Genomic DNA, 10488 nt, shown 5'->3' on the forward strand with positions numbered 1-10488 from the left:
AAAAAAACAGTTGCAAGCGGGGGTCGCCAACGACATCCCACGCGGAACCCGCGCGCCCTTCGTGAATGCGATCGCGGCGGGGGGAACGTCCTGGCCACACCGCCTCCCGCAGAGAGGCCCTCTGGCGCGGGAGGCTTCCGTTGTCTTGGCGGCGTGCGTTGCACGACGCGCGCCAAAAACAAAAACCCTTTTCTCACCCCATGCGCGGTGTGGAGAGCGGCCCGCTGGCACGCAGAAAACGGCACAATTCATTGCGGGAGGCCCCCCCCGCGCCGCGCCGAGAAGTGCGCAGGGTTTCCCCGGGAGGTCTGCAGGACCAGGCGTTTTCGGCCCTCAGTTGTGGAATCGCCGGGGGTGGTTTTTTTTGTTTTGGGTCGCGGCGTGGGGTCGGCCCCTGCCCGGCAGAGGCGGTTGGTTCGCCACCGCGCCCCTTTCCCCCGATAACAAGAGGCAGTTTAAAATCTTCTCTCTTCTTCCAGTTTGCCTGCGGCTTGCGAAAGGATGCGCCGTTTTCTGTGGTGGGAGGGTTGTTCCTTTTGGTTGGTGTATGTTTGGCGTGGCGTTTTGTGAAGGCCAGGTTGGGCGATGGCGCTCCTTCTTCACGCCGCCCGCGGTGTAGGGGTGTTTGGACTCCTGCTCGACTCAATTGCGTTCGTGTATACTTTTTGGTGGTGTGCAGATGTGGATGTAAAGCTACGCCCTTCTTTCGTTTCTCTTCTTCCCGTTGTTGTAGTAGTACCTTTGAGAGTGAGAGGTGGTGTGAATGGAGACGTTTTCATCAATTCTGGGAGTTAGCAGCGCAAGTGGGGACTTCAAATACATCAAAAGGAAGCTTATAGGAAGTGGCTCGTATGGTGAGGCATGGCTTGTTGAGCGTGTGAAGGACCACGCCATCTTTGTGGCAAAGGTGATGAATCTGGAAAAGATGTCACTTCGTGACAAGCAGTATGCCTACAGCGAGATCAAGTGTTTGGCAAACTGTCATCACCCCAACATTATCCAATATCTTGAAGATCACGAGGAGAATGAACAGCTGCTTATTGTTATGGAGTTTGCCGACTCTGGGGACCTTGATAGGCAGATAAAGGCTCGCATGGCTGATACCGTTCGCCACTTTCAAGAGCATGAGGCTCTATTCCTATTTTTGCAGTTGTGTCTTGCCCTTGATCATATCCACAGCCATAAAATGTTGCACCGCGATATCAAAGGGGCGAACATCCTTCTTACATCTACGGGGCTGATCAAACTGGGTGATTTTGGTTTCAGTCGTCAGTACGATGATACTGTTTCAGGTGTAGTGGCGAATACTTTCTGTGGTACCCCGTATTATTTGGCCCCTGAGCTCTGGAACAATCAGAGATACAGCAAAAAGGCGGATGTATGGTCGCTGGGGGTTCTACTATATGAAATTATGGCCCTCAAAAGACCGTTTACAGCCACCAGTATGAAGGGTTTGATGGCTAAGGTCCTCAGCGGTGACTTTGCTCCACTTCCTGAGAAATTTTCTACAGACTTCAGAAGTCTCGTTGGCAACATTCTCGTTGTTGATGCGAATAAAAGACCCAGTGTTCGGGAAGTTTTTCAGATGCCCTATGTAAAGGAGGGCCTTAAATTGTTTATGCAAACGGTGAAGAAGAATACGCGAATTGCTGAATGTGTGAAGGAGTCTCTTATTAATCACGTGACGGAGATTTTGTCTTCTGAGCCAGTGCCTGAGTCCAACAGTGGTTTGGTGGGGAAAATAAACCACGATGTGATCTTTCGGGGCTGCGTGAAGAAACTTGGTGGCGGTGGTGGACGCTCGTGGAAAGATCGGTACTTGCAGGTCGTTCGCGGCCACCTGATCTTGTCAGAGAATGAGTCCGACCAGGAGGGAAAAGCACTGAGCCTTGAGCAGGTTCAGAGTGCCTGTCCAGTGCCGCTTGGCACAGCCAAGAGGGAATTTGTTTTTGCGCTGAACACCATCGGTGGCAAGTCGATGTGGTTTCAGGCTGAATCCCATGAAAAAATGGAGATGTGGATTCATGCAATACAGTGTGGACTTGGTGTTTCTTGACCTTTTTGTGGGTCAGTTGGGGAACGGAAAGTATGCTGAAAGGGGGAAGCGATGCGAAGCCGAGGCGGTGGCTTACTGCCCATCATCAGTGGTATCAATGTGTGGGTTTGTGGGCGCGTATGCTTTATGGGCTAATTGCGTCTTGCTTTTCTCTCTCTCTCTCTCTCTCTCTCTCTCTCTCTCTTTGCTTCTTGGATTCCTACCGTTGTTATTATTGATCGTAGTAATTGGCATGATGGCCTCGAATGGGTTTATACTCGGGTTCAACTCACCTTCGGCAGTATGCGCCGCGAATAACCAGGTTCTTTGTGGTGTGGGAGGTGGCGTCGTCATTAGGCGTGGCAGTGATTCGGCTCAATGGGTTCCCGGGGATGGAAAGTACCCTATCGGCAAGCTCGCCTATTCACCCGCTTTGCGTCTGCTCTGTGTGACAGAGGTGAGACTAAATGTGACACTCCATGCTTTCCGCTACCCAGAGTACAATCGTGTGCACAAAGTGGAGAATTTTGCCAGAGTAGATGTAGAGGATATGCTGTTTTCACCGAATGGTCAGGTGCTGGCCGTCTTGACGTGCATGCCGTCCGTCTGTGTTTCACTCTTCTCGGTTCAGCGAGGGCGATCTTTTGAGAAGTGTGCATCAGTGGACTTGACCGACAAGTTTTGGAGGCGTCTGGTATTCTCGCCTCAGCGTGCTGACTGCCTGGCTGTGCTTGAGTCTCGCGAGGTTGCTGTTGTTAGCCATTTGTCGTTGCCAGGATCTGTCCCCAGTATTCTCACATTGGGTTCACCCGATCATGAGTTGCACTCCTTCTCCTGGGGTGCGTGTGGCGTGCTTTGCGGTGCGGCCCAAGGTAAGGTTGTCCTTTTTGACGAACTCAAAATGGAAGTGCGGGAGTATCTCACCTGCCCAACGAAGGCCGCCGTGACTTCCATACTTCATACCAAGACCCTTCTTTTGATCGGGACAGAGGATGGAGCGCTGTTTGGCTACGGCGGAAATGAGAAGGACTTAAGGCTCTTGCTCGATGTCAAGTATCGCGTGGAACGATTACTTCTCTCTGAGACTGGCGGTGAGGTGGTGATTGTTAGCAAGGTTGATATCAACAAGTTGGATTTGAGTACTACGCAACCCACACCCATTCGAGTTCGAAGCACCAGTAATACAGTGAAAATCCTGACTCTTGGAGGTCTGGTTGTGTTGGTGTGCTCAGACGGCACCTTGGTAAGGTACGACGGGACGAACAACACGGTAACGCGGTTCGCTGTGCAGTTGAATGACAAGGCTCTGGATGCATGTACGATTGGTTCATATCTTGTTGTTGCGTATCAGAGTGGTTGTGCTCGCAGTTTCACTATGAATGCCGACGTGACACTTGTCTCACACACAAAGCTTGGTGATGCGCCACTTTCACTTTGCACATCCGACGATGCCTCATTTGTGACTGTTAGCGACGGCAATGTAATTCATCTTATCACGGTGGAAAACGGCTCTCTTTTTCCACAGGGGTCTGTGGATACGTTTACTTCCAGTGTGATGGTTCTTCGTTGGATAACTGGTGAAGAGCGGTCGGTGTTAGCAGTCTGTAGTAATGGTGAGGTGCATCTCCTTCGTTGCTTTGACAGTGATGGTGTGGAGCCTGCAACCATGATTGTAGACACCGTTTGGCGTCTTGACTATCCTGTTCATGACCTTCTGCCACTCTACTTTGACGACGACGTGGTAAACATTCTGGTTCATTCATTGGACAAAGACACCAAGGTGTACGTATTGGAGCGCCGTCGAGAAAGGGATGCAAAGCCTTTACGACCCTTGTTTTTGATGCGTGACCATGAAAGCGGTGGTACTGTGCTTCAACGTTTTGGAGCCACATGTGTAATATCCGGTGGTGGAGACGGCAAGGTAATTGTGAGAGATGTCTCTCATTATTTGCTAAAACTTACACCTATTCCACCCTCCAAGGAAAAAAGACGACCACAGTATGAGTTCCCTGTAAGGCCCATGGGGAAAGGAGGGGTTACCTCTTTGTGTGTTTGGAATGATGGTGGTGGTTTTGTGTGTGGCGGGGGTGATACTGTAGTGCATCTGATACCAAGCGGGGACACGGTTCAGTACTCTTGGACGGAACCCATGTGGTGTGAGGAGAATCTTTCAGGTTCTTTGGGAGCTGTTACTTCTTCAGTGGACGAGGTTGGTGTGGTGGCTGAGCAGTCCAGATCCAATGTGATGTCTGCCTTGGCTGAGCTAAGGTTGGAGATTGACAAGTTGCTCATAGAAAGGAGCTCTGCCGTCCATGTGGAAGATTTTTTATTGCCAGATCAACGAGAGGTGTTTCGCTCAGATTGCGATTCAGCGATACAACAAGCGAAGGAGGATGACTATTATCAACTGCTCCTTAACGAGTTCACACAGCACACTATCCGACGTGAATGCTGGGACACAATGGAGGTTCCCCGGTCAAAAATTGTAAGTTTGAACACTCCTTCGCTTGAGGTTCACAATTTTCATCGCCGGAAGGCAGACCCAGAGGCAGAAAGCCTGCTAAAAAAGATGAGGTTCATGAGGATGATGCAAATCAAAGATGGGAGCTCCTTTACGTTTTCCTCCCTAGTAAAACGTACCCCATCTGCTCCCCAGTTCTCGCGGTCGGACATGAGTATAGCCGATGATACATTGACGTTGCTATACGATGCCCTTGACGTGTACACCAGCTCGCGTGCAGTCATTCAAATGGTCTTGCTCGGTGGGAGGATATCCGCGGTGAAGGTGGCATTCAATGCCCGCTTTGACAGTCTTCGCGAGAGAAAAAATCGTGAGCTGCGCCGCATTGAAGAGCGAAATGATCGCTGTAAACGCATCATGCGGCAGCTTGGGGAGTCCTTCACGTTGGCCGATGTATTATTCACACCCCTCTTTGACAAGGAGGAGGACCCAACAACCGTTTTTGAAGTCTTTGACTCAGAGCTTGACCCAGAGTTGCTGAAACTGGCAAAGCAAGAAAACGATGCAGCATACGTTATCTCTCCTTCCGATGAGGCGGCGCTCAAGACGTGGATGGACGGTCTTGAAAAGGACGCTGAGGTGCTTGCCGTCAAGGTCCCACTCCCCGCATTCGCGGACGAGACGTCTGAACAGTATGTTGTGCCTGATGAACGGACGGAGGAGCAAGTGAAGGCCTACGATGAGTACGAGAAGGAGCTTGCTGAGCAGACGGCGTACTACAATGAACGAAAGGATGCACTGCGCGAAGAGATGGTGGGGTTGTTGAAGGCAAGCGTAGTCGCTGCAGGAAAAGTAGATGAGGAGATTTCTGCCTTGAGGAAGCAGCGTATGGAGGTGTCGCAGTCAGTGGATGAGCTGGAGTCCCATCAGGTAAACGCACTGCGTCGACTTCTTCTCCAGTCAACGATTCGTACTGAACTTCTGTGCCTCATACGCGAAAAAATAGAGTTACAAAACCGGTTGAATCACCTTCAGAGTCTGGAAGCATACAGGAGAAAGCTGCTGGTGACTGAAGAATCAAAATTACAGCAGTCTATTGACGCAGAAAAAGCGCTTGCTGCCGAAATGCGAGCCTCCCCACCTTTTAATGACAATGAGTGGGGGGATAGATTGTACAGACGTTTTACTAGGTGGCGCACTAAGTACGAAGAAGGTGTTGCAAAAGTTCCAGTTGTTGAACAGCCTGACACCGTTCCTGTCGCGCTTTGGGAGCGCTTCTGCGATTGTTGCTTAACAATTGTAAAAGCAAAAGACACCATTGCTCGTATTGCGGCGACGATTCCATCATTTTCTGACGCCTTGGCCGAGGCAGAAGCAGAGGTGGTGAGGGTCCATGAGAATCTGGAACAAAAAGAAGCGGCAGAGGAAGCCTGCAGACAGGGTGTTACCCGAAGGATTCTTGATGTACAAAACCTGTATTGCTTGCGGCAAGGACAGGTGCAGGACGAAGATGCTGTGGTGAATGCCGACTTCCTCAACTTCTCCTTCAGATGGGCGAAGGACATCCTGAAGTATAATGACCTGATCTTTTCGAGTTTTGATGAACTTCGCCGGCTTATGGGTAAAATATCGCAGCAACGGCAGGCAATGAAGCTCTGCTCGTGGGAGACAGAACGCTTGCAGTATTGTGTGGGGACGCTAGAGATGGAGCTTCGTCAGCTGCACACCCTGCGGGTCACAAGACAGATGCAGGAGAGTATTCACACCGGTGCCGGAGCCACACGCGAGGACGAAGTCGATAAACTGAACCGACGAATGGAGTATGTCCGATGTGTTATGTCTAAAAAGGTAGAGGAACGAAACAGGGTTATTACAAGACTAAAGATGCAGATTCATGACCGAAACATTGAAAACACACTCTTAGACAATCAGGTTCGACAGGTGAGGAGTATTGTGGACGACAAAAAAGTCGTCTGGGGTATGCTGGGTGAGCACAACAATGAGGAGACTCGACTTCATGAGAGGATGAGGGAGTTGTACGAGAACAGTGAGTTGGAGGAACTTGCGCGATGCCAACAGGAAGAGTTGGTTCGCTTGAAACGCGAAATCGATCGTCTCCGGGAACGCACATTTCCCTCATTTGCCGTTGTCTCCAAGAAGACTGTAAAGTGACTGGGATGTCCGAGATGTAGAGGAGCAAAGAGCTCCGGCAGGAACTTTACCCTCGTTCCATCTATGTAAACCATGGTATCAGTCCCCACCCACGCACACACACACACACACACACACACCTTGTGAAGTGAATGATACCTCTTTCTTTTTGCGGCCTCACCTCATTTTCTGGTTCATCGCCACTACAAACACCCAGGTTTTGTTTTGTCCTGTTGTTATGCTTGTCCTTCAATTATTTTTTGTTCTCGCTAAAGGGTCGAGTAGTTAGTTGAGGTGATGGAACTCTCTGCGACATCAGCGCATGAAAGAGAGCACCGTATTAAGACGGTGGAGGAGATACTTCTGCGCATCGCAGCTCACGAAGGGGTGATTGGATATCTTGTTTTAAACCCTGCTGACGGAAGCATACTGAAGCACTCGGGTTTCGCCTCCGATGACTCAAAGATGCTGACGTATGCTGAAAAGATGGATGGGCTTACGAATTTGGCCGCGTCAACGGTCCGTACCATTGATTGGAAAGATGACCTTACCTTTCTCCGTTTGAGTGTTGGGTTGACGGACATACTGATTGCTCCAGATGTAGATAAACAGTATACGTTGGTTGTTGTACAAAAAATAAAGCGATGATTGCGCATTTGGGTCTTTTTGTTTTGATTTTCCGCCTGTTGTTCTTCCTTGCGTTGGGCGCGGACGATGTTCTCTTCGTGCTATTCGAAGAGGCTATGCGCAAATATCCCAATGAAAAAAAAAAGGTCACCTGTTTCTAACTCGCTTGTCTTTCTCGAGGGACAGTTATGTATGCAGTGAAGCCATGGGGCAAGGTCCTTCTTATTGGTAGCAGTGTGGGGACATATGCGATGGGAATCGGAATGCGTTGGCGTGAGTCCAACGTCCATATTATCGAGAAGCGCGTAGATCCTCGTTATGAATTAGGCAATCAGAGGCGTTGCGTTTGCACCAGTCACACCGTGAAGCTTCTGAAAGACCTAGGATGCACGGTAAGCAAGATTGAGGGCATTCTTGAAAGAGCCAAAGGATGGCGTTTCGTTACGCCTGAACTTGAGACAATAAAAGAAGGTGTAGTGTTTCCCGGCTGCTCCGAAGGTGAGCCAGCGTATCATTGCCAGGAGGGTCGGCTTCTTAGAATCCTACGCACGGAGTTCTTGCGTTTTGGAGGCGATATAAGTTGGGGCTCAGAGGCCTTTGATGCGTTTGAGAGTGGTGATGGAAGTGGGACATGGAGTCTTCGAAAGACATACGGACTTGAAACTGAGGCGGAGGCTATCATTACAACGGCGCAAGGCTCACCATTTGCGCCGCTGTTGATAGCGGAAGACCCGAACCGAGTTGCCGTTCTTTTTGACGAGGATTCAGGCATCTCCCATCCCGTCAGGTGTGTTGTTGACAAATTGTTTGCTTCGAGTGATGTCGTGATTGTGGTGGGGTCGGGAGTTGTTATTCACATGTGGCACTCAAATGGTGTGGTCACGTGGCGAGCTATTCGAAGAGGTCGAAAAGGACGTACAGACCTCCACGATGTTGCACTTCATCCGGCCATTCAAGATGTGCTTGAGGGCAGCATCGACAAACTTTCTCGTGTGCGAATTCTTCCTGCGACAACACCTGCGATTAGGGACTCTGCATCACACGTCAAATTGAGTGTGCTGGGGGATGGACTTCTTCCCGTAGACCCGTTTGAGTGGAGGGGTGATCATGCACGGTGTCTCATCGAGGAGGCCTCAGCTTTGTGCCGGCTGTTTTACGGGAAAAAGTATCATCGGGGAAACGTCGCTCATCTTCTTCGAGTGATTGAGCAAGATTCGCTCGCCAAGCGAGCCTCTCTGCTCCGCCGCGATTTGGAGGACGCGGAACATTTCTTGTCGGCGCAGCCAGTCATTGAGGAGGACGCTCGTGCAATTGCCTTTGAGAGAGTCACCCCATAAAAGGGACATGGGAAATTTTTGTATCTCTTTTTGTTGTTTCATGCTTATCGGACCATGGGATCCTATTTTTCGTTGTTGTGTGTTGTTGTGTGATTGAGTATGTGTATGCCTGTGGTGTTGGTCTTTGCCCTACTTTTATTGCTTGTTGTGTGGGGTCTTCCTAAAAGAACGGATGATGTTTTACTGCACCTCCTTTAGAGGGATGGGCCAACCTCGAGAAACTCCTCGTTGCGAGGTCGTGTGTTGTGTACGTGTGCCATGGGAGTGAAAACTTGGAGAATTGCGGCTCGTGTTGACGGTGAGGCGAAGTCCAACCACATGCAGAAGGCCGATGATGTCTTTGTACGGGGACCATTAGTGGTGTTCTCCTCCATGTTTTTAGTGAGAACATATCGTGGAGGCGGGAAAAGTGATATCCTATGCTTGACGCTGTGCTTCCCAGGATATGGATTTCTGGTGGAAGATCCCTGCAAGTCATGTCTCAGTTGTGTATGCGGGTGCAGAGCTTCTTCGTGCCCCCGGCTCCAGATATGGCATCTCTGGAATCCAAGAGTGAGTGCAAGGGCATCGTGGAAGCTGAAGCGGGGAAAGGAGGCCTCTTGTGCCGGGGTATTCCGTCACCGATCAAAATTCAGAGTGACTCTTCAAGGAGGCCAAGCGGATGACCTTTCCTCTTTCTTCACCAAGGCCCTCGTCAATGGTTGCAAGAAGGGAGGGAAGACTGTGAAGTGGGCAGACGAGTTCATTCTCTTGATCGAACGCTCAATACGTGAGATGAATCAGTTTCCTTCAAGGAATATCTACTTCTCTCGTCGCGCTACGTAACGCAGTGTGTGATATTTTGAGTGTACAATTAATTTACATTACTCTTTTTTTTGCATGGAATGGTCGATTCTGCACCAAGAGGGACTACATCCTCGAAAAAGGCTTCCACTACAGAAGTGGGAAGATGGACAAGGAAGTCCCAGCATTTCACACCCACGCCTGAAAGGCAGCATCTAATTGGTGCGAATTCACCAGCAGCACCAAGGTATGCTTAGGGCGATGGCACTGGGAGGTTGGAGTTTATGCTTGCTTCCAGAAAGAATGAGTTTCTTTTTATGGGGATGGTCACGTGCCTTTAAGAGGAATGCCCAGTGAAGAAGGGTGGGGGACGCTTCGCATCACGGGGGTTCCGCTTGATCTGGTGCCTTCGGAGTTGTAGATAATAAATGGGGTTTCCTTTCCGTGTGTGTGTGTGTGTGTGTGTGTGGCATTGAAGAGACCATGTTTTAATCAAGAAGATGTGTGTGCTGTTATGAGTTCTTTGGCTCAAATACAATGATGGGACAGCTCTGCGTCACTTCTGTGGATTACCCTTGCAGTGCTGACGGCTTCGACGTGGTGGTTTTATTACCTGGAGATAACGCCAAAAGTTTTCTTGCTACTTCCAGTTTGTTCTGTGGCGGCTTGTGTACAATCGGGGTCTCGGGATACTTCTGTCTCGGCGATGAAATGAGGGGTGCTTTTTGTCGTTTTTTTTCCACCGTGTGGTGAAAAAGCACCCAGGCCTTATTCGTTTCTTGGATTTCACCGTTGTGCTGGGGAGTGCGGTTGCTGAGTTTGAGGTTGAGAGGTACCCTGATGAATTGAACACATAGATGCTTTTCCGAATTATCGTCAACATTGTCCTGGAGAATGATCTGGCATCGTATGTGGTGCTGATGCTCGTGTGTCGCAAGCCGGTGGACCTCTCGACACCGCGGGACACCCTCTGCCGTGTCGTTCGAACCAGCTTCATCGCATTCGCTCTTTTGGAGTAAAAAGCCGATGCACATTGAGTTATTGGTGACCATGCGTGGTACTGGGGGGATTTTTTGTCCTTGCTAGACAAGTAT

The 10488-nt window shown here is 50.0% G+C and overlaps 5 protein-coding genes across 5 annotated transcripts; all 5 read left to right on the top strand.

The window, feature by feature from the left end:
• Positions 1-763: 763 nt before the first annotated feature.
• DQ04_00661010 (protein kinase) lies at positions 764-2056 on the top strand (the record flags this gene model as incomplete). The annotated part of the gene is made up of 1 exon (XM_009309450.1): positions 764-2056. The coding sequence occupies one exon, from the start codon at positions 764-766 to the stop codon at positions 2054-2056; it is 1293 nt and encodes a 430-aa protein (XP_009307725.1).
• Positions 2057-2288: 232 nt separating this feature from the next.
• On the top strand, positions 2289-6668 carry DQ04_00661020 (WD repeat-containing protein 96; the record flags this gene model as incomplete). Its single annotated transcript, XM_009309451.1, has 1 exon — positions 2289-6668. One exon carries the CDS (start codon positions 2289-2291, stop codon positions 6666-6668), a length of 4380 nt encoding a protein of 1459 aa, XP_009307726.1.
• A 276-nt stretch (positions 6669-6944) lies between these two features.
• DQ04_00661030 (dynein light chain 2B, cytoplasmic) lies at positions 6945-7295 on the top strand (the record flags this gene model as incomplete). The annotated part of the gene is made up of 1 exon (XM_009309452.1): positions 6945-7295. The coding sequence occupies one exon, from the start codon at positions 6945-6947 to the stop codon at positions 7293-7295; it is 351 nt and encodes a 116-aa protein (XP_009307727.1).
• Positions 7296-7462: 167 nt separating this feature from the next.
• DQ04_00661040 (hypothetical protein) lies at positions 7463-8611 on the top strand (the record flags this gene model as incomplete). Its single annotated transcript, XM_009309453.1, has 1 exon — positions 7463-8611. One exon carries the CDS (start codon positions 7463-7465, stop codon positions 8609-8611), a length of 1149 nt encoding a protein of 382 aa, XP_009307728.1.
• A 258-nt stretch (positions 8612-8869) lies between these two features.
• DQ04_00661050 (hypothetical protein) lies at positions 8870-9436 on the top strand (the record flags this gene model as incomplete). Its single annotated transcript, XM_009309454.1, has 1 exon — positions 8870-9436. One exon carries the CDS (start codon positions 8870-8872, stop codon positions 9434-9436), a length of 567 nt encoding a protein of 188 aa, XP_009307729.1.
• Positions 9437-10488: the final 1052 nt, after the last annotated feature.

This window comes from Trypanosoma grayi (genome assembly GCF_000691245.1).
Source record: "Trypanosoma grayi strain ANR4 Tgr_66_V1, whole genome shotgun sequence".
NCBI classification, from domain to species: Eukaryota; Euglenozoa; class Kinetoplastea; order Trypanosomatida; family Trypanosomatidae; genus Trypanosoma; species Trypanosoma grayi.